The sequence below is a fragment of the Columba livia genome, chromosome 1 (genome assembly GCF_036013475.1).
Source record: "Columba livia isolate bColLiv1 breed racing homer chromosome 1, bColLiv1.pat.W.v2, whole genome shotgun sequence".
NCBI classification, from domain to species: Eukaryota; Metazoa; Chordata; class Aves; order Columbiformes; family Columbidae; genus Columba; species Columba livia.
Window position 1 is genome coordinate 185,389,627 of NC_088602.1, and position 25,271 is coordinate 185,414,897.

A 25,271-nucleotide genomic window follows, 5' to 3' on the forward strand; every position below is an offset into this window, starting at 1 on the left:
TTTGCCATCTTCAGAGCGGCATATACTTGTTCAGTGAGACTTATCAAAGATATTTTTGGTTTTGCACCCTCTGGACAGCCATTCCCATGGATGACCCCCAGTGTCTGGTAGCTTCTGACCATCAGCTTACTGCTTGGTTGCTCTCACCAGCACAAGCCAGGCAAATTCCTTTTGTCTGCAGGAGGATCAGAAGGAACCAGGCTTAAGACTTTGTTTCTACATTTGAACATTTTTAAATTACTGAGTGCCAGAAAAAAATAAGCTCAATGCACTCAAAAATGTGCTCTGAGAGGCTGAGAAACACTAGATCTGGGTGGTTAAGAAGAATAAAGAAGAAATAAGAAAAATATTTATTTAGTTGCTAGGATGCCTTGTTATCACCGAGATCAATGTGGTTTGGGGTTTTTCTTTATATGTGTGACTTATGGTTAGAGCATTGCTACTGTGTATTCTGACAATAGATTTAAGTAAATGAGATAGTTGACTAGTGCTTTGACATGAAAATTAGGTCTGAAGGGTAGATTTGCCCAGGATTTTAATTTTTCTTCAAAGGAAAAATAGTGAAGACAGTTAGTGATAGAAATTCATGGTTATACTTTATTGCGAATGCCATAAGTGGCATTTACTAGGACATTTGTCCCTGAAATATATTCTCTTTGCACGGAAACACTTTGCATCTCGTGCAGCTGAGGAGTGTTAATTCAGGGCAGATATTTCCCTACTAGCGTTACAGCCCCGGGTGGAGGCTTTGTCATTGTGAAGGCAAATATATGTCTGGTTCTTTGTCTTGTGCTTTTTGTGACAAAGGAATTCCCATTTGAATCGCTGTGCTCCGTTCAAGCCCCCTCCGAGCCTCTGGGTTAGCAGCAGTCAGTCTTTGCAGTGTCCTGACGTCATCCCGTGTATGCATAAGCTCTGCTATTGTCTGACGGGGCGCAGGGCTGGGGATTGCAGTATCTGGTGTCCGCTACCTATTTCTGCCTGCCGGTACCACGGGAGGGACGCTGGCCTGCTCTTATCTCTTGGATTTAAAACAGAAGCTCCGGCTTTTTGCTTCCTGAAGAAGGACCTTTGCTGCGGTTGCAGGGAAAAGCTGTCTGCGGTGTGGAGCAGAGGAGGGAGAGGAGAGAATCTGGCAGCTCGGATAGCCTGGACTGCATTGTCTGGCTTCATGACCCCTGCTGTGTAGCACTCATCCCTACTCTCATACATTCCCTCTGTCTCCCACTCTTTTTTCTTCTTTCCTTTTTAAAATAGCAGCATCTGGGGCCAGCCATGTTTGGCACTGAATCTTCATGTAAGTAAATGTATCCCACTTACATCCTTTTTTTCCTGTTGAGAACACGGCTTGTTTTATCCTCGCTGTACCCACCGTGCTTGCATTCCCTTTGCTGTAGGTCGTTGCTGAAAGCTGCGGTCCTTGCCTGTTTATGAAGGGATGAAAGATGCCAGGGGGGAAGCATCTACCTCCGAACTGTGGGTGCATCCTCAGTGCCAGCAGCAAGGCAGCGTAGGGCTGTCAGCATTGCTGAATTCAGGCCACTGAAAGATGGGGGAAGAAGGCAGTTTCACTTGAATGTGTTAATTAATAAGATCGCATCTATCAGTAATCAGGAGTTGCAAACGCTCTAATGAACGCACTTCTCAGATGGGGACTGAATGCTGCAGCATTAGATGGGTGATAGCTGGGGGAGAGTGTTTTAATTGGCAGGAAAAGACTATCTCATTTGTTTCATTTTGTTTCTGGGAAAAAGGGGGCTTGTGTGGGATCCCTCCTGTAACTGGAAAATCTGAAATTAAATTAGGTGGAATTCTAAATATGAGGCAAAAAATGAAAAATAATAGGATCATTTATTTGTTTCTTCCTAATATTTGTGCTGGAAAATCTTAGCTGAGGCAGTCTGCTCTATAATAGCAGTGCAGACGCATGTCATTGAAAGCGAGCCAGTTCTGCTTCAACGGGAACAACAATTACCTACCTGGAAAATCTGGCCGCGGAGGAAGGCTGGGGGTTTATGTATAAATAATATTGCTGGTGACAGTGTGGCTATGCAGAGACCAGTCCGATCCAGAGATTATCGTGTGACTGAAAAACAGAAAACGGTTTACACTATATTTTGTGCACAAATAATACTGTGTATTGAAAACCTGTCTCATTTGAATAAGAAGAGGCAGTGCTTCATATTTTTTAGAATGTTATAACATGCAGCGCAGTGTAATGTCTCCTTGCTGCTAGGCTGGGACCCATTTGGCAGCTTGGCTCTTCATGAAAAGTGGGGTAGCTCCTAATCACATTGTCCTGGCTGTCAAGCCTCTGTGCCCCCAAAGGGTTAAATGGTCCTGTTGCCAGGCTGTGGCAGCTCCCCACCTCCTCTGCCACAGTGCCTGTTCAAGGTCAGGCAGCATAAAAACAAAATTTGCTTTTAGAATTCTTTTGTTTGGGGAACCATTTTTCACGCATGGTTGTAAACATGCTTGCAGGTCTGGGGCAGTGGAGCGTGAGCGGAGGTGCCGAATGCTGTAGCTGCAGCTGTTGATACACCCTGGCCAGGTCTGAAAGCCCCGGCCTCTGTGTCTGTGGGGTCTGTCTCTGCAAAATGCATATTAATGGGCTTGAGATAAAATCAGTTGTGTACTTGCCCTCTTGCAGAAGGTGCATACTGCATACTCGGAAAGTCAAAAGTATTACGCCTTGTTCATTTTCATGGTTCTCTCTTGTTTTACGAGGTGCAATAATAAACGTCTTGCTTGTGGACATTGGGCTTTTGGCTAAAGTCACTGGGCTGTACCACCAGCAGCTGTGGCTGCTTTCGTTTCCATGGTTCCCACAATTTAGAAGAGGGTGACAGGAGCTTCTGTAACAGCTACTGCCCCTTTCCAAGAGGGGTCTATTGGTTTGTTTGCCTTTAAAAGAGGTGTTAAATGCAACATGGCTAGTTGCCATAGATCCACACACAGGTTGTGACCGGTCCCTGCCTGCTCTGCCTGGCTGGGGCAGTGCAATGTCCTCGTCTTTGTTCAGACCCCATCTCCCGGACCCCAGACCCAAGGGGCCACCCTGGAGTTGCTATTTGGGTTGGATGGACCGTCCCACTGTCCAGGGTGATGCCCCCGCACATCTGCCTGCACAGGGCAGCCCTGGTGTAACCAACCTGGCCCGTGCTGCTGCTGAAAGAATGGTGGGTTTGCTTTCAAAGGTAGAAAATTGTATCAAAAACAATTAAATTAAAAGGTAATCAATTCCCTTGCCTCCTGTTTTCATATTCCCAAGCTGTCAAAATGACAATGGTGCGAATAATTTTAGGATTTCTGTCCAGCTAGAGCAGCTTTGGGTCAACTAGACAGACCTGCATAGTGTTAAAATAAATCAATAAAATTCAGCATCATCCTTGATAACACGACAGAAGCCATTTCTGCTGCTGTCCAAAATGAGATTAGCATGAGATTAGCAGATTTTATTTCTTCTTTTACTTCTGCTGTTGACACTTAGTATTTAGACTTTTATTTCTCTTTTTTTCCAACGAAAAAAACCAAGAAAAATATTCAGAAGCAAATCCTGGTTTAGAATCTTTTATTCCGTCATTCAGTATCAACATATTTGAAATGTCAAAGCAACTCTCATTCAGCAATCCTGTTTTTTCTTTTTGTTTTTAACAGCAGTCAGAAGGGCAACAGAAGATAGTCTGAGGGTCATTATAGAAACACAGGCATCTGCTTATCGCGTCCTGGATGCAGGGAAAGACAAACAGCAGGCGATGGCAGCCTGTAAAGGGAGATAAGGCGGCAGGCGATGCGAGGAAAGAGCACGCAAAGCAAAAATCCCGTGAAGTATCCGTGGGAAGGGTTGTGCCATGGCAGGGTAGTTACCGTACGCTCATGCTCAGTATTTTCCATCGGTCACATGTCCTCTTGATAATCCCCATGGGAAATGTATGCGCTGGAGACCCTTCATCTTCGGTGCTTTTGTGCTGCTCCACTTGCAGCCATGCCGCGTGGGGCGGTGTCCGGGGCTGGATGCACGGGGAGGCAGCTCTCCGTGCCACCTCTCCAGCTGACCTGATGGATTTATCTGTAGAGAGTAAATAAAACTTGGTTTAGTAAAGCATCAGGTTGAGAATGAAGCCTTTTTGAAGGTGAAAGGATGTTGCAGCCCTGCTGTGAAGCAGGGAAGCCATGGGGCTGTGAACCAGTGACGAGCCGATCTCTGCGAGAAGGAAAACCTCAATTCAGGGAGAAGAGATAACCCCAATCCCAGGCAAAATGACTGGTGAACATCCCTCGTCTGACTCATAATACTTACAGCTGCAGGCCTACAGGAGAGAAAAAACAGGCACAAATGAAACAGAAGTGTGAGAGTAGCCACAGTCAGTGGGGCTCAGCAATGCTGGGGGGTTCAGTGTGATGTGGCTTCACTGAATCTCTGTATGATGAGAAGAAGTGGGGCAGGGTGCAGTTCGGAGCCTGTAAAGTGAGCAAAGAGGAGCTCAGAGAGCCATTTGATGCATCTGAGAATGTGCACCGTGTCTGCTTCAGGTACCTGGACAGAGTAACTCAGTAGGAGGCTGCAGGGAGGGAATCGCGCACACACGAGTACGCTGCTTGCCCCAATGCTGTTGAAAGGACCCAGATGCGTGCTGTCAAAGTCTGTCAGTACTGCTGTGTTTGTTCATGCCAAAGCATTTTAACCTAGTAGCAAGGCTTAACTGTGAGGGTTGTGTGGGAGGTTGTCTGGGAGGTGCTTTTCCAGCCTGGGCTGTTCAGGGATGTGCTCATGGTGGTCCCTGTCTGGTAGGTCAGCAGCTGCACTCTGCAAAACAGAGCAATTCTGGGCCAAAGGAGAGCTGACCAAAGGGCAGGAGAAATGCAATACCAAAGGGCAAATGGAGATTTCCTCTGTCCCAAGGCTAACGCTGGAAGGCTATTCTCTGCAGGGAGGCTGGGGGAATGCTGTGGAGACGGGGAAACCCTGCCCACTTAGTGAGCCAGGGAAAGCTGCTGTGATTGTCCCAGACTCACTGTACTGTCTTCTGCTCTGTCTGTTCAGAAAGTGCTTTTCTTCCTGGGCATTTTTTTCCTAAACCCTCTTCCAGAGAGACTGCAATAAATGGGAAAGGTTTCACCGAGATAATTGATTTTATGGCATCAGGAGAGTAGTGCTGTTAAACCCCTGCAAAACAGCTGCAGCCAACAACGGAGAAACAAGACACCTTAGCGCCAGATATTAAGAGAATTTTCTGCTACCTTATAAGAGACAATCTCTATGAAGTGGCTGGTTAAGTGCTACAGCGAAGCTGCAGTCCTCATGCTGTGCTTCATCTGAAAGGGGATGCCCAGGATGCAGCTCTGCACTGGCGCGGGATGATCTGATCAGCATGGGTGCTGCCACCCTGCGCCCGTGTGCCTGCCTCCTCCTTTCCGCTGCACTCATCCCTGCCTGAGGGAAGGCCAGCCAAAATTGGACCACTGGTGCAGGTAGTCAGTTTTGAGCATTTTGGCTCCCCAGGCTGGTTCTTGGGGTGATTAAATGACAGCAGGACAAGGGAGGGTGGGACACAGCCATTGAAACTCTGGTGGGATGACATCCTTGGTGTGAGAGCAGGCTGCACTGAACCAGCAGATGACCAAAATGCTCCTTTCTTGAGCATAAATAGCCCACTGCCATCCCGAATTGCCAAACCCAGTAATAATAGTAAGTTCTCAGTAATGGTAAGTAATCGGATGGCAGCCACGATTTCACAATGATGTTACAGATTTCAAAATGATGTTACCCTGGTGTCTCAGGCAACTGTACAGGCAACTATACATCAAAGAGATGTTATGGAAACATATCAGAAGCTGTAACTTTAAGTCAATGTATTTGGCTGCTGAGGTTCCTGCTGTTCCCCATAGAGTCAGGATTGTTGAACAAATTGCAGAACAAGGTCAAAGAGAGGCTTGGCTATGGCAGTGTCAAATGTTGATGTAAACCTGGATTGTGAAAGAGACTGAGATTGCAGGAGCTCTAATTAACTTGACAAATTCAGCGAAACTTCAAGATATTTGGAGGGAAAATACAGTACCACCTTCTACTCTATGGCAGATTTTGAGGATTTACTGAGTGCTATTGCTGTTATTTTTTAAAAAAAACAAACATGAGGTAAGAAAGGATTCTGCAGTTTCTGTATACTCTGTGACTGTATTACTTGGTTAGATGCCTGAGATGGGTGTCTGCAATGGCTTGGCTGTATGTGTTCTCACCATGGCAGGGGCTCGAACCTCAGCCCTCCTTTTCAGACAGCTCCAATGGCAGATTGAATTCATTGTGTTGTGCTGTTTAAAAGCAGGCAGTTGTTGGGAAAGCTTAAGTGCACCTTGCCCTTTCTTCTTCCACAAAGAAAAAATGAATGGAGACATCTTGTGGGCTAGATTTGACTCATGTATTTGACAGTCTTAGATGATTTGGCTCCTGCAGCCCCAGATCACCTTTCCTATCTCATTGGTTTAGGCGTTAAGAAGATCTGATGTAAAGTTATTGAATACAGTGCTAGTTGCTGATGTAGCTGTGTCCACACACAAGTTTATGGAACGGGAGAAATCTCAAGGTGCAGGCAGTGAATAGGGAAACCTTTTTTTCAGAGAGTCAAATTGCTTGATCCTTGCCATAGCTAAAAGCATAAACTATAATTAGTGATTGGTTAAAGGTGACAACAGTTCTTTTAGATTTAGGACAAAAAACATAGATTAATTTAGGTCAAAGGAACCAGCCCCTTCCTCAAAGCAGGACTGACCTCCAAGTTAGATCCATCTCGATCCATCCGCTTGTTTGCAAAATGACATGAGGTCAAAACCAGCTTCAACTTTGAGCAGTTAAATTTATACACCCACACATAGGGATAAATCTTTAAGCCCAAGGACTGTTAAAGGTTATTAGAGTCCCTTTGGGCCATGTGACCCAGATAGGAAGTGCAATACATACAGGACTATGTCATATTATTTGAGCTGGAGTAGAAGCATCAGAGTTTCATGTTATTCAAGGGTATTTAATGGGTATGTCCAGCTAAAAGCCTATTTGCAGAATAAGTCTGTTTTGTCTTATCTAGCATACCCTGCTTGATCTCTGATGTGCCAGGAAAGGGTCTGTAAAATGCAACCAAAAGGGCATTTGGGTTTCAGAAAGATAGAGTATTCCAGGTTTCAAGATCAACAGATATCTTCCATGTTTGGCAGAAATACTGATACATCATCACTGTTTAGACCCTTTCATATGAAGGTGACTATCTATAATGAGAGATTACAGAATCTGAGAAATGCCACTGTGGCCCCTATTGTGAGGGATAGGACACTGAGGCTCTATAACAGGGAATTAAGCTGTAAAACTAGAAAGAAAAACACTTGCTACCCAAAATCTGGTGTAACTCAGTGGAAATTTGGCTGGCTTTGCTGTGTTTGATCAAGGTGAAGCTTATGCTGAGAGATCAACTTAATATGCTCAGAAACTGGGAATACAAGTGGACTTATATTCTACCTAGACCAAGAAATGTGCCATTGCTTCCCAGCATTAGATGAAAAGTATGTTAGGAGTTCCAAGGGCTCCCTATGGATTTCATTTTGAACTGGTATCTTGAGGTATATCAAGTGTTTTGATCAGAACAAGGGAAGTAGAAAGGAAATTCTTGAGAGAGTGCAAGGCAGAGATACAAAATTAAAGTCAGATGATGTGTTTGACCTCTTTCGAGAAATCCAATGGCTGCAAAGGTCTTTCCTCAGTTCAGTGGAATGAAGGATGTTGAAGTGACCTTCAAAGCATGTCAGGTAGTGTTGCTGCCTAAAGCAGGAGCCCATGGTGAAGACGGTACAAAGTTGGTGAGCTTTTCAGAGAAAGTATTTAGCTCTAGTGGGTACTGTCCACCTTTGTGTAGCCCTTACACAGCTTTTGTAAAGGTTTGACTGAACAGGAAAGAAGGATGGTTGGAACAATGTGCCTTGTGCTCAGGTCTGTAGCCTAAGAAGCCATGAGGAGGTTCTGAAGATGCCAGTGGAAAGATGATCCATCTCCCCTGGCCTCTCATGTTTAACATTCCACTCATTAGTCAAGTGATTTTGCAGTCTACAATGATGACATGATTTGATATATGTCATCACTCCAACAAATGCCAACTTACATTTTACTGCAACAAATGAGTCTCGGAAAGCTGTTGTAAATTTGGATTTCCTGCTGTACTCACCTGAGTATAGAAGTACCTATCTTGTGGTGATTCAAGGGGTTTTAAGAGGATATGGTCTTGATATTGATGACATGTGGCTGTGCAAGTGCAGCAAAAGGAAAATGTAGCAAAGTACATATTTTTGAAGTTCCTGGATGGGAGTAGAAAAAGTAGATCATGTATTTTTCACTTTATGTGTTTGCTCAATTTTTTAAAAGTAGCAAGGCATCATATGATGAGGACACCACTAGAAAGCAAATTCTGAGGGCAAGGCCATATATTACATTCCATGAAACTCAAAAAAATGGCAGCTGACTCCACTTGTAAGATCTGTGCTACAAGAAAAGGAAAATCTGCTGTAAGAAGTTAGCATCCCAAGCAGGACATGAACTGCATTAATCACTGGCTTACTGATAGTTAACATGAGTCACACTGACTCTGACCTGACAAGGAAAATACTTCTGGTCACTAATGTATGTATAAAAAGAAATATATAAAAAAAAGCATCATAATTAGCAATACTGAAAGATGCTAAAAAGGTATATTTAACATTCAAGAAAAGAGCTAAATGTGGAAAATATTAGCACCACTAACCTTTTTTCCTGTCAGCTGCATTCATTACTGGCACTAGCAAGGTATCCAAGACTGTCACAGTGGCTGTAAATTGTACCACTGTATTTGCGTAGAGGTAATAACCAGTCACTCGAACCATCTCTCTGCTGATAAAATACTCTTAGGCTTTGATTTAGATGATCAAAGAAAATACAGTAGAACAGAAAGGTCAAATTAGCTCATAAAGAAATGTGTCTAGTTGCATGTGGAGATCCTGTGCTGTGCTTTTGTCATCCATGAGCCCAAACAGTCCAACTAAAAAGCCCTGGAAATTTTATAGACAGCGAGTGGAGGCAAAGGTCTGCTAGAGGGTTAACTAAGCTGGGGGAAGTGTTCCTGTAACTCAGAAATGTCTATCAGCCTGGTTATTCTCTGTGCCCTCTGCTGCTTGCGTGGTCCATGGTGATAACTCCAGATAAGCTGTTATTATTATGTACAGAGCGAAGAGTTTGATAATCAGGCAGCCTGTGCAGATAGATGGAGGAAAGCTCTGAACAGTGGAAAAGAGCAGCCAGATAAAAAGCAGCAAGATATGAGCTGTAAGCGTTGCATTCAGGAGTGGAAGTTCCTCCAAAAAAAACACCCAAGTGTGAGAAGCCTGCTAGAGGTTGTATGGGTAGATATGGTGTCCTTTGTCACAGGACAGAAGAGAGGCTCTCTGGCAGGACAAGTGGGAGCAGATTCCTCTATGACTGCTGACCTGCTTGTGATGTCTTTCTGAGGCTTCAGCTGGATTGGTATGATAGCACAGAAGATGGCACTGGGCTGAACGATTTCTCAAGTGTATTAAATAAGACATAGTGCATCCTCTTTAGTATCATTTACATATGCTATAATAGGACTACTGGGTGTTGGCCCAACACACAGGGCTAGGATGAACAAGAGCTTAAGTTGCCTACCCAGGATAAAGTGCTGCTGGTCTTTCACAGCAGATTGGGGTCCCACAAAGATCAGGCATTCAAAGGCCTTTACATGGGACCTTTTCTAGAATTATCTTCATAGGTATAAATACTTTCACAACTGGGGTTCTCGCTATGCTGGGGTACACCTCTACACCATGGAAGGTGACATTGCTCTGGGCATTGTGTGTCATGGCCTGCAGTGATGGTCAGGATGCAGAGGCAGACATGAGATTGGTCGCTGTGGGGCATTGTGCGTGTCCTAGTGACTGAGAGTCTCTGCAAATCTTGGCTGCACGTCAGAGGGGAATGAAGCTGTAGATTTAAAACCAGTGCCCTGTACTGCAGGAGTTCGGTGAATTATGTGCCTGGCATTTAGTTGGGTTATGTCTTGTTTGTGCGTCCATAGTGACAATCAATTCTTCCATGAAATAAAGTATGGATAAATACTCAGAATTATGCAAAAGGACAAAAAGAAAAGGCTCATGCTTAGACTTGCCATCCTTAATAGTATCCCCTTAAACACAGAGGCTTCCCTGAGGGCACAAAGCGATGTGAATCTCTAATCTGGAATGTCAGTGCAGCCACTGTCACTGTGGAGCGAGATGCTGCGGGCAGCAGCTGCTGCCTGCACTCTGGCAGTAAATACACGGTGTCTGCATTTTCAGTTATTCTCCTTTCATTCACTGATTTGTATGTACTCCAAATCTGGTTTGGTTTACACTAGGAAGAAAGAGAAGTCTTTATGTCATTGAACAATTCAGCTATGGATGAAAGAGTTAAAATATACTCCCAGTTTTTATTTATGGATGTAGTATGTGTGTATATACACTTTTTTTTTTTTTTAACTTTGACAGCTGTTGTGCATTAAAACTGTAACTACCTTGTTTTTACTGGGATTGTAAAACAGACTAGTTGACCAAAGTCAAAGCCGTTTTTTCCTAGTGAAGGAAGAGCCTGAAACTGTCTCCCCGTAGACCATATCATTGCTGATGTGAAGCTCTGGTCTTACTGCTTCTCTCCAGGGAGTTCAGATAGTAACTCTTGTTGTTCCTGTGTGTGGGGAGCCCAAAAGTTTACATATACCTGGAAATCGGACTTCCCTCTCATCTCTAGAGGCATTGCCAATGTACTGAGAGAAGAGGGTGGCTGTTAGTCTTGTTTTTATTTCAGAAGTTCAGTCGAGAAATACCTTTCAAAGATACACAACTATTAAATCGTAAACTTGAATCATAGTTGTTGGGCTGTGCTTCTGCTTTCTAGCATCCAAACTCACAGAACTGGTCTGATTAAATAATTTTGAAGAATAAAATGAGGATGGCCTGTCAAATAATAGCAAAAGTTATTGGTGGATATAGTCAGAATGAAATCTAATCCAAATAAACTTGTGTACAAAAATCTGAGACATTAAACTATAATATAATTGATAAACCAGATAATCATGATGACAAGAAATATTTTGGAACTTTAAAAAACACCATGTTTTCCAACACTTCATTTGCTTTCACTCTGCCAGAAGAATGGAGGACTAACTATGAGCAAAAATAGAGGTAACCTCTTTTTTTCTTTATAAGGTTGCTTTTTCCAGAGCCTTGTATGTGGGCCCAAGACAAAACACAGCCTTCAGGGACCCACGTTTTAACCGATTGCTTCTGTTCAAGTGCCTGGACACCTTCCTGTATAACCTCACCTAGGTGTTCCTGCTCTGGCAGGGGGATTGGACTAGATGAGCTTTTGAGGTCCCTTCCAATCCCTAACATTCTGTGATTCTGTGTGATTTCACACCAGCTACAGCAAGATGCTAATGTCTGAAAATAAGTTAACAACACTAGTTGTCTTATGGTACAAGTCACTGCAGTCAAGTATTGGCCATTTGCAGCTGGTCACCTTTTCTTTGGGAACAGCTGTCAAGGTGTTTTTGAACAATGAGAGGCTTGTCCTAAATAAGTGTTGAAAACCTTTGTGCTGGGTTCTTAAGGCCTTAGGCTGATTGATGAGATCAGTCTTTTCTGTGATTACTATTCTTGGAAATAGTACATGATCTCTTACAAGGTTTGTCTGTGTGTGTCCTTAGGTTTAAATAAAAGTGTGATTTTTTTTTAACAAGGTTAATTAAGATGGCACCAAAAAAACCTACACAGATTCTCAATTAGGGTTAGATTGAGTTAACAAGGTGTAGGTTTAATGTTAATTGAAATAAACTGTCTTAGCAGAAGTAAGAATGTCCATGAATGATACTGTGTGAAAATGTGGGTGCAGGCAGGTCAAAGTAGTTTAAACTAATACTCATGTAAAAATGTCGTCACGGCTTATTGTTTTTGTTTTTAATGTGTTTCAGAACACTTCCTGTAGTTTTCAGAAACTCAAAATGAAATATCACTTTGTTTGCTGTGCTCTCAGGTTTCTTAACAAGCATGAATGACCTTTGATAAAGGGTTTGAAGTTCACATCTGCCAAAGATGAACTACAGTTTCTAAGCATAACAAATGACTAACTTTGTTTTCTTTGATCTTGCTGCCGTGCGGTCGGCCCTTTGGTGATATTTCCGCAAAAGCTAATGATATATTAGGAGGATGCCAAGAAAATGGATACTAGGTCGTGTTAATTGCCAACCCATAGATATGGCCATGCTTCCCTGAAGTGCTTGTGGGCAAGCCCTAGAGACATATCTGTGGCTGAGGGTCAACAATTCCAAGAGCAGGAGGGGAGAAAGGCCTTCTTAAATTTGTGAGGGTGTTATCTGTAATAGTTCAGCACTTAAGCCGTTGTCCAAGGTGGTGTAAACTTCAGTCTTTCCACCAAACAGCCTATTGTTTATGTTCTGTTTTGGAACTAAATACTAAACTTGAGCTGGTTTTAAAGCTTTTGAGATTCTGACAAAAAACAGGAATCGAGCACAGAATATAGTTGCAAGGTGTTGCAAAATCAAATATGAGCTGCATGGCTGATCTGTGGAGACTGAAAGAAGCTGAAGAACAGTCGAAAATCTGAAGGACTATGTCAGATCATCTTCATCCTTGAGCAACAAGAAAACTGGGGAGGTGTGGTGAGCTAGAAGAGAGGAGGCAGTCTGCTACATGGAAGATCCTGGAACAGTATATTCACAAATTGTAGGGAATTTGGAAAGTGTGAGAGATAACATCTCATGCCAAATAGCTACCCAGAGTATATATGTGTAAGAGAGGGGGCAAGATAGGATAAGCGATAGGAGAGGCAGATGTGAACAGGTTTGATGGTGGAATGCTTAATCCTGTCCACCTTCCTTAAAGAAGACCTGCTGCCAGTCAGATGAAGAAATCAAGAGAAATCCTTAAGATGTAAAATGGAAATGGTGTAAAATGCTGGAAATTCTATTGCAGTGATTTTAGTCAACAAGCAAGACTTGAGTCTCCCTTTACTCCAATATCTAGATGAGAAGGTAGATGGTGGATAATTTGCCATACTAAATGTTATTGCACAGTCACTGACTGTTGTGTGAACAGGAGTTTATCACGTCCATGGAGCCAGTCTCCTGCTCCTGCTTGGATGGGAAAATCGTGTCTACAGGACGGGGCTGGCAAAGCTGCAGTGACCAAGGTGATCCAGGGTTGTGGGGGTTAATACAAGCCCTACTTCCAAATCTTTTCAGAGTTTGGAGTGGAGACAGGCTCCTTTTTCCTTCCCTCACATTCTGGTGGCTGCTTTTGTGATTCCTCTGGGTCTGTCAATCCCGACTGTACCCTGTTTTACTGAAAGCACCAATTAAGTAGCCAAGCATTTGCTCTTCCTCCCAGATGGTTCCCTCTTCAATACGGGACGCAATCTGTGCTGTAACAAAACGGGCAGGAGCCCAAGCTGTAATCTTGTACGCAGATCGGTGCAGCCTGTCATTTGAAGCTGAATTAATAGTGGGATGTGAGTTAACGGCGTAGTTAGCAGGAAAGAGCAGAACCGGGGCAGGGTGGGAGTGGGGGAGAGGAGAAACTGCCTGATGCTGTTTTGTTTGAGCCTGGCTTGCTCCTAATCCTTCCAGCCATTCACCCTTGATGGTAGCAATAAGCCTGAGTACCAGCTGTGCCTTCCCATGGGCTGTAGTGTTATTTTCAGCTCCTGTGAAAATGAGGCATTTCCATTCAATTTGCATCTTTTTTCCCCTTTTCTTTCTCTAATGAACAAGTGAGTACAGCAAATGCATTTATGCCCTCCTTAGTGATGCCTCCCCTCCTTTCAGCTGCATCTACAGTAAGATCCCTTTCAAACCATTGCTTGCTTTAGATCTAGCATCTTATAGTTCACAGAAAATAACTGAAAGTCTCTGCTTATTGATGAGATCTCCTGCAGCTTCCAGCTGCTCCACAAGCACTTTTGTTCAGAACTTGGATTTCTGAGTATAGGCCTATTCACACATTCAGCATCACCAATATATCCCCATGGAGATTTTCCTGCTGGATAGTTTTCCCTTTACTCTGAAATATCTCATATTTTCAGGATATGTGTTGGGAACTTACTGGAAGACCTACCTTGATTTTCCTTCCTATTTTTCAGAACTCTAAAGATGGCAGTGGAGAAAATTACTGAGCATGCCACAGTTTCATGTGCAGTATGATCATGTCCAACAGTCAGTGTTTCAGGTTCTCCCTGGAAGCACTGTCTTTACAGTCCGCAGCTGTAATAAGCACAATGCTTTCCTTTCTTTTACAGCCCATACAGCATGCCAAATAGGTTGCCTGAGCATAAAAGGGTCCGCTGGATTAATTCAGTAAAGCTAAAAAAGGCCATTTCTCAGTCTGTGGTGGACAGACCAGGTTCCGAGAGCTTGGTCTGCTACAGAGAGGGCTTGGCTAGGTCTCTGGCATGAACACGTCAAAGTGTCTGAAATATAGGTAGCCAAAAGATACATATGTATTTCAATTAACAGGTAGGCATTGAGTATTTTGAAAATGGATATGAATCTGTTCTGGAGCTAAAAGACTAGGTAGCGTGACCTGTAAGCTTGTTTTGTTGCTGCATTGTCCTTCTCCAGCAGCAAGATGCTCTGGGATATGGACCTGAGTACATGGAGTCTTGAAGTGTTATCCTTTAGCATCTTCTGTCATTTGCCCTAACCATGTCTTTCTTCAGGCTTGAGCAGTGTGTTTACAAAATTATTCTTTCGGGTGAGAATCTTCAATGTCTGCTTGTATACAGAAGGAATACTACATCTTTAGTCTTTGTGAATGATTTAAGATGTGCTCCTAAATGTACACACTGTATATGTTTGTACTTTATATAGGTGCTTTTTAATAGCAATACGAACTCATTTTTATTGGGTGATGCAGCTGAAGAATGCAAGACATGAAGGGGTTGTTTGGGGTTGAGGTCAGTTGCCTAAATGAGGCATCCAGAGCCATTTCAGATGCACCAGGGCTCACTTCACCTGGCCTCCAGCTGTTGGTCCCTGGGGGTGTTCCATCTGTGCCTTGTGTCAGTGTATCAGCTACCCTACGCATTTCAAACAGCTTTGGATGCACATGCTTAGACAACCACATCAAGCTCTTTTTGTCATCAGGGGTTGTCATTTACAAAATCCTAAAGAGATCTGGCTGTGTTAAGTAATATGGGAATCTCAGATTCCTGAGTAACTGCAGGGTTTGGTTTGGTTTGGTTTGGTTTGGTTTGGTTTGGTTTGGGGGGGTGGTGGTGGTGTTTTGTTTTGAGCAGTAGAGAGTAAAAGTCACGATGATTATGATGATGATGATGATAAACTTGGACTCTGGCAAGGCACACGTGTCAACTGTTGCTGTGATTAACACCGGCTGCTCAGCAGCACGGTCTCGGGGATCAGGGAACATGCTGTACTTGAACTATCTGGCTTAGAAATGCCCTCCACTTGCCATTTGCTAGCAGGGACAGACAGAAGACAAACATTTCTTTCCCTAAATATGGGACTTGTTATAGCTGAGTTGCTTGGCAATCCACTTGTCTGTAAAATAAGCAGACTATTAAGCAATGCTACTGGTTTCCTTCCTTCTATGGCTTTGTGGGATATTCTGTGATCTTTGGACCGTTCCAGCCTTTGCAGCCCAGCTCAGCTGCAGTGAGAGATGGACACTGTGGCCACGCTCTGTCTGTGGGGACAGTCACTGCATTTTCAGGTGTCCCTCCTGTTGTTTTTTTCTGTATGACACTGCATTTCTATTCCTACCACTTCCCTTTCTCCTTTTAAGTTTATTGGCAACATCTGTTGCTGCTGCCTGTAATTATACTCAGCACTGGGAGAAGGGGAGACACTGAGCGCAGCAGCTGCCTGTGCTTTCCCTGTAGGCATTCAAAGTCATGTATTAATGTACTGACACTTCTAGATTCCTTCATCATTTATCTCCCCCTTATCCAAACCAAATTCTTCCATCTCAACCCTGTATGGACTAAGCCATAACTCTACCTCCTCCCTCGGTGGGGAAAAACAACCAACAACTGTTAGGAAAAAACATCAGTTTCCATATCAGACTATTTCTATAGCATATACATATAAATATGTATTATTTATATTCAATTATATTATTTATTTATTTGGCTATCCTGTGATTGAAGTAGTGTCATCTCCATGCAAAACCTCGACAACTCCCTGAAAGATGCAAGTGTATTTTTGATCCCAGGTGATCCCAAGTGATCACTTCCTGTGATCAAAATAATAATGGCAATTATTAATAGTCATTGATATACATTGCTATTAACAATAGTTCTGAATAATACTAATAAATACAAATAAAAGATTCCAGATAACGTGCAAGATTTGCCTCAGAGCCATTTGAAGAAAGCTCTTTTGAAAATCTGGGTTGATGTTTGTATAAATTACTTTAGGTTCTGCTATACTTTATCTTGATAGGCCTTTTTCCAACTGTTCAATATAGTAAGTGACCAGAGCATATAATTTAACCAGTAGCCACAAGAAAAAGGAATGGAATGGAATGGAATGGAATAGAATAGAATAGAATAGAATAGAATAGAATAGAATAGAATAGAATAGAATAGAATAGAATAGGACAATTCCTATATGTAGCTAACTGTAGGACTGTAGGACAAAGAACAACAGTCTCATTTGGTGCCAATTCACAGTATATTCTTGTATATTTGACATTTAGAGTTGAAAACTTGCTTTGATCTTATTATTTTCATATCATGTCATTTGACTTTCCCAGCCAATGAGCCCTGAAATGTAATTACAGTCACCGCAGGAAGTGCTAAATGAAAAAGCATTCAGATCTGGAAATTAGTAGAACTGTGGTAAGCTAATGGCTGCAATGCACTTGGTAAGCAAGACATAGAAATTTGAGTGGGGCAACATCTTGAATCTCTCTCGTAGTAGAGGGAAAAACCCTCAGTTCATCATTCTTTGGCACTCAGCCTGCTGATGAGTACGCACAGAAGTCCAGGCCATCCATAGGCTGGTGTTCTGGTCCAGCGGTGTGTGGGTACGGGCTGCTCTGGTTGCACTTTGGGCCAAAAAGCTGAAGTCTTGAAGATATAGGTCAGGAGGAAGGGAGACTCTGAACAGCAGAGCATCTCGACAGGTATTAAGCCAGCTCTGTGAAACCAGCACTTAGACAGTAATTAACTCTTTTTAATACAAAATCCATACAATTCGCACACACGCACATATTGTATAATATATATTGCATACTTGAAATTTACTTATGAAATTAGTGTAATTTCTAGTTGCTTCAATGTATTGTTCTTTAATACCTGAAACAAATTTCCTGTCAGAAAAGAGGTTAAATGTAGGCATGCTCACTGCCTACATATATAAAATGCATAAAGGGAGTCCTACATTAAACAGGATTATAGATATCACTTTTCAAAGAAACACGACTTTAATGAAATCTGTCAGATGCCAATTGTACAAACATGCTTTGATGTCTTTAAAATGATAGATCTTTATTTTTCCAGAGGAGAAAAGCATATTCAGAACATAAATTTTAATTATGCCTGAGCAGACTGAAAGTTTTTAACATTTCAAATAAATATGGATGTGACATTTTATCTGAGTTTTTTAATGATTTTGGATACAGGCCTCATTAGATTCAGCTGCTGCTTACAGCATTCAATATACAGCAATATATTTAGCTCCAAAGAAGCTGAAGATAGGAATCTAATATAAAAGTGGAGGGACAAACCGAGTCAGAAGGGGTTGGTTGCTTAGTAAATGGAGCTAAGCTTTTCCTGGGAAGGGCACATCTATATTGTGCAGTGGAGAGACCTTCAAGGGGGCTAGTGGGGTAATACCAAAGCAATATTGTTCTTCAACACTGTACTCCAGGAAATTAATCTGTTACGCTGTTTGATAGGGGTTTGCTGCTGTCTTGGGTGAAAACGAGCACCTTTGCATGGTATTGTCCTGCGGCCCCACACGTGGTTTCTGCAGCAGCACTCAGTCACTCAGGGCGCTCTGTAACACACCTCGCTGCAGGGGTTATATGTTCTGTCCATCTTCTACAGTGCCAGCTTTGTTCAGGTCCATGCTACGTTTATGTTGATGGATTTTGTTGCTGTTGTTAGAGAGGCTGTGTGATGATAGTTGGATTTTGATTTTTCCTTTTCTACCAGGAAATGTTCTACCATGAACAAACCCCCCGTGTTCTAAACCAACTCTCAGTGATATTTTTTAAATCACATTTTATTGGGCACTTTATCTAAGACCTTCCAAAGCATCCTACTGAATATGTGCTCTGTTCATCACATTAGAAAATTTTTAAAGTGCCTTAATTTAAACCTCTAAAATTATAAGGTATCTTCAAAAATGTTCATCTGTGTTTGCTTCTTACTGTCCTTCTGAGAAACATTTTATCATCAGTATGTGCTGATAATTTGCCTATTTAACTAGTTGGTTTTCATCTAATCTGTATAAATTCAGATTACCACACAGTTATAAATGGAATAACTATTTGAAAATTTTGGAAAAATCTGCATTTTATTGTTTCTTCCACAGGAAAAAAAAAATCTGCTTGTATCAGTACACTGAGTGAAGAATCAGACCTCTCAAATTCTTATACTTGATCTTAATCAAACATTTTATATTTGTGGCTTTTGTGGCTGCTGTTATTGCTCATACTTGTAGTTCACTCAAAATCAATATACTTTTTATTTTTAACTAAACCATAACTAACCATTATTTTTAACTAAAAAAGATATAACCTTCAAGTATGTTTAGTTAAGGCTAAGTAAGTCTCCAGATTACTTCTCTGTATTTCTCAGAACCCCTCTACAAAACACATGGGAAACCAGGCCATTCTTAACAGGGGGAGATTTCCATAAAAGAAAACAGGCTTTACTAAACCCAGAAACTCTGATCAGCCTGGAGAAGCATCGCTGTATTTCTCAAGTGTCTCTTCCGAAGAAGGTGAGCGAGTGTTTGTGCTCTAGTCACCCAGGTGTTTCTCCAGGAAGATGCAAGAAGACATGAAATTAAGTCCTGAAGCTGAAAAGCAGTCTGGAGAAGTAAAATATATGTTTCCAATTTATTTGTAGTGCTAACATCCCACGCAGAGATTGGCAGGAAGATTCTGGCTAGCAGTAAGGAGGAGATTGGAGGAAAATACTGGGAGATAAACCTAACAGGAGTGGTTACAGTGCTTTAGTTGCAGGTCTCATAAAATAGATTGTCTTTCTAAGCTTTCTTGCAAAGGCATCTTGATATATTGCTTTCTAGCCTGTACTACATAAAACAATTGCTAAATACATAAACACATCTCAAGCTCTCTGTACAATAAATAAAGGCATCTCTCTCCTGCATGCCCATTAAAGATCACATGTCAGAGGACCATTTTTCCTAGCTTCTTTGCTCGGGTAAAAGATGTCTAAGGGATCTTAGAAGGCTGACTGTAAACTGAGGCAGACTGTGTCTCTCAAGGACTCTTTGTGCCTAGTTATAAATAAGGTGAAGAGGGGCATTTCCATGGGAGCTTCATCACAGTGCTGTGAAGCTTCTGGGCTGCACTGCCCTCCCCTAGAGATCCTTGTGGGATGCTGCATTTAGACCTGTAGGTCTCTACAGCACCAGGAAAGTGGGAGATTCCTGCCTTTTCGACAGAATTGGGAAGGTTTGAACCAATCTTAACACACACCTTTCGCTTCATATTCTGTATTGCTCTCAGAGAAAAGCGAATCAACGAGGCTTTAGGTAGTGCCAGGTATGAGGCTTCAGGGTATGTAGCACAGCAGGGAGCTTTTTGTTAGTTGTTGTGAATCACATGTAGATTCTCACGAGCCTTCAAACGTGGTAATCAATATGTGGTGCTTTCCTAATATGTTACAGAGAAGGTACACAAGTGACTGTTCATTTCTTACCAAGCGTCCTCAGCCAGCAGCAAATGTCAGAGTTGAAGAGGATGAAGGTTTCATCCCCTGAGGATACGAAGTGGGGAGCTGAGCAGCCCTCCTTTCACTAAAGCAGTACTGCAGGCAGTCAGTATCAAGAGAACCTTGTCCTCACTAGGTTGGACAATGTCAAGGAGGTAGATGATGAAAATGGAAGGCAAAGTGAAAATGACCATCAAAGCTGTAAACAAAAAGCCAAACCAACCCCAAAACACACCCAAACAAACCAAGAAGGAACTTGCCCCCATCCCATTTTTCTCTGTCATTTCCACCACTGAGGCATACACACATTTACATTCACACATCAGTGGTATAGGAAAAATCTATATTAAAATTGCATAATAATTGTGTAGGAAAAAGGTGTACCCAAAAGGGAGCAGAAGAATGGTCTTCCTGTGGTGACATGAGGAGACTTTCTTTAAACAAGGAGCTCTCATAGCTCAGTAAGGTTCTTTGGAAAAGTCCCAGTATCTGCAACAAGGAAGATATCCAGAAAAGGCAGTAGTACAGAGAACAGTAGTCAGTCAAATTATTATTCTTTAACAACTATTTCATGAGTAAAAGCTTCTTGTGAAGCAGAGTGTATTAACACCAAATGAAATAAATGTGTCAGGTGTACAAAATAATGAAATCGGCTCAGAAACAGATGGTTTTAGCTATCACGTTTATCTTCCTGGATGCTCTAAGATCGTTATTGCCAGGAAACAGGGCCCAGATGATGCTTCCTTCTGTTGTATGTATATGACTGTTACTCATAACCAATGTGCAAAGGAAAAGGTGTCACCCAAGAATGGTGTGTTCAGCCACAACCACTGAATTATCCCCCTGCATAGCTTGCTGCTATAACGATGACAGCCATCTGGAGACAAAAATCAGCAAAATGGTTTTACCTGGATGAGATTTTTATGGAGTTGTTAATCCTACCAGGGAAATGGCAGAGGCATCAGATGGCTCGAGTGAAATCCTTGTCCTGCTAACTTCAGCAGCAAAACCTTCTCTGACTTCAAAGTGGGTAGATGGATTTCCCCCGTGATTCCCTTCTGAGACCAACCACTGCCCCAGTGTTTACAAGTGCTTCTCTGTATCTAAGTTTCCCCTTTTGAAATGTGAATTTGCTGCACAATCTCTTTAGCAATGCAGTTTGAGGTCTGTGACGGAAAGGACAGTGAAGTGCTTAATAAATTTATTAGAAGGCATAATCTCCTCATATGAATTGTCACAGCTGGAAAAAACAAATAAGATTCCAGGCATGCAAACTTTCCTGAAGCAGAAGTCGTGTCGCTTATTTGTGCTCCTTTTTCCTTGAGTTATGGAGGCTATTTTTGGACATCCAGTTTTGGTATCTTCCATGTTGCGGTAGTAAAGCTTTTATGGTTGTGATGGCCTGAAGACAGAAATGAAGTTGAAGTCTGGAAGAATTAGTAATCTCATGTAAGGATGGTGGAAAATAAAGTAAGAGACCTGAACTTAATTGGAAAAAGCCGTTTTGGAAGAGATTACAATCACATCACTAATTCTTTACCAAATGTCATTCAGTCCAGTCAGATACTGAGATCTGTTTAGATTTTTCCTGGATTTGCCCTTTTTACTTTTGCAGGATGAGGAAGAGTCTTAATTTCTATTTGCTGGGTGCTTTGAGCATTGAGATAAGAGATAAAAGTGTAAAAGATGATGTTTATTAACATTTTATAAAATCCTAATCAAAATTATTACTATCCTTATTTGTTACAGGCTTTCACAATGTTGCAACTTATAAATTAAAAACAATATCTATGTCAAAGTAGCTAATAGGAGTCTAGTTTGTTGGAAGATTTTTTCATTTATTGTTGTATGAAAGGCCAAAATAGAGGAAGTATCTTGGTGAAAAAATTCATCCAGAAGAGGTTACAGACAAACAGATTGGGAAGAGAATTAGCCTCAGTAAGATAGGTTATCTTCTTCATTTAATGTCAGGAGTTCTCAACACAATCTTTTTCTGGTCAGGGGGAGAAAAAAAAAAAAAGCCTGTCCAGAACTTATTTCAGATTAACAATGTACCTTTACCTTGAAACAAGCCAGTAAATTATCCCATTTTTTGTGGTTCAGAAAAAGAGGGGGAAAATGCTGCCTGGGGTCATGAGCCTAAATGTCATTGAGCAACTGCAGTTGGTCACCTGCATGTAGCACTGGGTGCAGAGTTATCCTGAAGGTTTCGCTACTGGAGCAAACATCAAAATGAAATAAAACAACCAAAATCTAATGAAACCCCTCATCTTAAGTAATAGTATGGGTAAATGCTTGGTGCTATGCGCAAAGGCTTAGCAGCTGAGCTGCCGGTACTGCTCACTGGAATTGGAAAGCTAAATCCGCCAACTGGAAATCCACTCCTTGGAGTCCATTTTAAGCATAAGTTAGCTGGGAAACTGCTCGGAGAGTCTGTGGCTCAGCATCACATAGAAGTGAGAAACGGGGGAAGAAAAGCTGGTAGAAGAAGAAAAAAAATACAATAAGTGAATTTTGTTTTTTCTAATATATATTCTAGCATGTACTCTTTTCTGACATCAGAAGGTGGATTATAATAAATCCTACTGTTCTACTCTTTGAATCATGAGTCAGAAATTAAGTTACATAAGGTGTAGCACGTGTGATTGTTGACATGAACTCTTGCTGTGCCATTGTGTTTGCTCGGAGCAGTGAACGCTGATACCTGCAGCTCTGTCCCAGAGCACTTCTGTCCCCGGCATCCCCCCCAATGAAAGGTGCTGTGTCCGGGGCAAGATACTGCAAAGCCTATGATAAGGAAGCAGAGTTAGATCTTGAGCCGTTCAGCACTGAGCTGGTTTTAACCTCTTAGTTCTTTTTTATGGAAGAAGGAGCACTGTGGCTCTCCAGCTCCCCGGTAGTGCATGGGAGGAGCTGAGTCTGTCAGGATGGGATAGGAAGTGGCAGTACCTGTAGGAATTTAACACACATTTGGAAAATATAAGAAGAGTAGGCAAAAATAAGGCATGTGCCTTTTAAAGCATGTGGAGACACGCGAAGGTAAACAGAAGGTAAATGCGTATTTCTGCATCTGTGGGACTTGGGGGCCATGGCACCATAGCCCATTGCTACGAGGGAAGGTCCCCCACACTGCTCCTCCTGCTGGCTGCGTCGCCTGGGCATCATCGCTCCCATTAAATGACCTTGTGCAGGGACAGCCTGCGTTGTCCCTCGCCTGGGCTTGGCATGTAGCACTGGGCACCTTTCTCAGTTACTGATTTCAGCTTCTTGGGGCTCCCTTTCAAAGCGGGGTTCAGTCGTACAGAGGCAATGCTGCCCCAAAGTGAAAGGGTCAGCTGCTGCGGCCTCCTCAGGTTATCCTCATGGACGGGCAGCCCCCACAAGCCCCTGCGCCTTCACCCCACCAGGCGGTACAGAAATCTGTTGCGGACTTCATTATTGCCATAGAGCCGTGGCAGTGACACAATTTCCTTTTCTTTAACAGGGTTCTTTTCCTTCAAGGTTGAAAGAACTCTTAATTCTTCCTTTAAATAAAATAAGTGGCTGCATTTCATGATCATTCTGCCTTCTCCTTCAAATCTGCTTGTTCACCCATCGTTTTTTTGGAATTTCTTCCCTGCCTTTTCAGCTGAACTACAGAGAAATCTGATTTTAGGGAAAGCTTTGCAAAATTATTTACTGAGAAAAAAGAATAAATTGTTCTGTGTCAGCAGGCCCTTTGACCAGAGTTTTGCCCATCATCATTCATCATGCAGTTGGCCCATTGTTGTTTACCATACAATTAGATTCTATAAGGAGAAATGGCAAATTCTGCTGAATTCTTCAGAAATGGGTGCTGTTACCTATTCCTGACAGAAAAGACATAAACAGACGTTTTGCATTCTGGTTCCTTCTCCCTTCTGAGGCCATTCCCAATGCTTGCAGGATAGGATAGGAGGATACATCTACTCTGCTTTTTTCAAATGACATTACAAGTTGAAACTAAATTGAGCTAGATGACAGCCAGAATGAATAATTTACAAGTCAAAGCAGAAGGAGCTGCAGTGGAGGCAAGCAAGGGGATGCACATCACAGAAATGAAGGCAATAAGAGGCTTTAAAACTACTGCAGCAGGAAAGTAAAAAAATGGCCTTGTGAGCTGGAAGCTGGTGTGTTTGGGATATGAACTTAGAAACTGCAGGTTTGCGCTGGAGAGATGGAGGCACAAATAATTCAGTCCTTCAGAGCCACGTGACCACCTCAGCTAATCCGGCGTATGGAGAGCACTTAGGCTTGCACTGATGCTGGCCTTGAGCAGAAAATCTTAATGAGCCCATCTGCCAGCAGAGCCTCTGTGCTTTCCCTGTCGGCTCTGTGGAGTGCTCCTGGTGATAAACATTTCAAAAAAAGGGAGTATAACCGTGGTAAAAAGAATTCCATCTGCACAGAGCAAACCGGAGAAAGAAACAGCGGTCTACATTAAAAGAAAGTGATACTGTTAATGCCTGTCAACAAAGAATCCCAGGCTTGTTTCATTTTATATTTTTATTTTGCTTTGTTTTTTTCTGCTTTTTCAATCTTACCGGTCAGGATTTGGCAGAAATTGATTGGTTCTATATGAAATAAGTGTGAAACCGCAGGATAACAATTCTGTTTCCCCTTTGCAGCCCAGCTGATTGCGAGCTTGGCTCGGGACGTCAGGGAGGCTTTCCAGCCCCTGAGAGTGTCCTGGGCCACTTCAGTGAAGAGGCCTCTCCTTAACCACTCCTTGGGGGCTTGTTTTCAAACACCCAGCCGGCGCGCTGGAACTCTGCCTGTGCCTTAATTATTCATTTGAATTTCTGTGCGACATGTTTACTTGTAATTTCGCCTCAGTGATGCTTATCCGGCATTGCTGCCTCTGCAGTATTTGCCTGCATTTCCCAAAACCTGAATATGGGAAAAACGTCTGCGGTATTTTGTGGCACTTCAGTTCTCTTGACGTGTATCAATGTAGTTGGCATTTTCCCTCAGCGTTGACAGCAGTGGGACTGGCAGATGGGGCAAAAAGAGCTTTGTTTTTCTAAACAATGTTCTCTTGCCTTCCTTTTTTGCTTTGCCTCATAGGAGCAATCAAGCATAGGATTAAAAATGTTTCCTTGTTTTTGAAAACCAGGAAGAGCAACATATATAAAATTGCAGCAAAAACCACTACAAGTCATCTGCCTCGCGGATTTCTAGCTCTGGTTTGAGACTAACTAATCTCTGAAGGATTTACCTATTTGGCAATATAAAATTAACTTGG

The 25,271-nt window shown here is 42.3% G+C and overlaps 1 protein-coding gene across 2 annotated transcripts in view; it reads left to right on the top strand.

Moving 5' to 3' along the window:
* Positions 1 to 25,271, top strand: part of ST7 (suppression of tumorigenicity 7) — a 151,777-nt gene that overhangs the window by 38,908 nt on the left and 87,598 nt on the right. Inside the window, exon 1 of one of the 2 annotated variants that reach the window (XM_021288255.2) lies at positions 863 to 1,297. The exons of the other annotated variant lie outside the window; for it this stretch is intronic. Coding sequence (XP_021143930.1) covers positions 1,276 to 1,297 — 22 coding nt within the window. The 5' untranslated portion in view covers positions 863 to 1,275. Of the gene's footprint in view, positions 1 to 862; positions 1,298 to 25,271 lie in introns of those variants that run through there. 2 annotated transcript variants of the gene reach the window in all.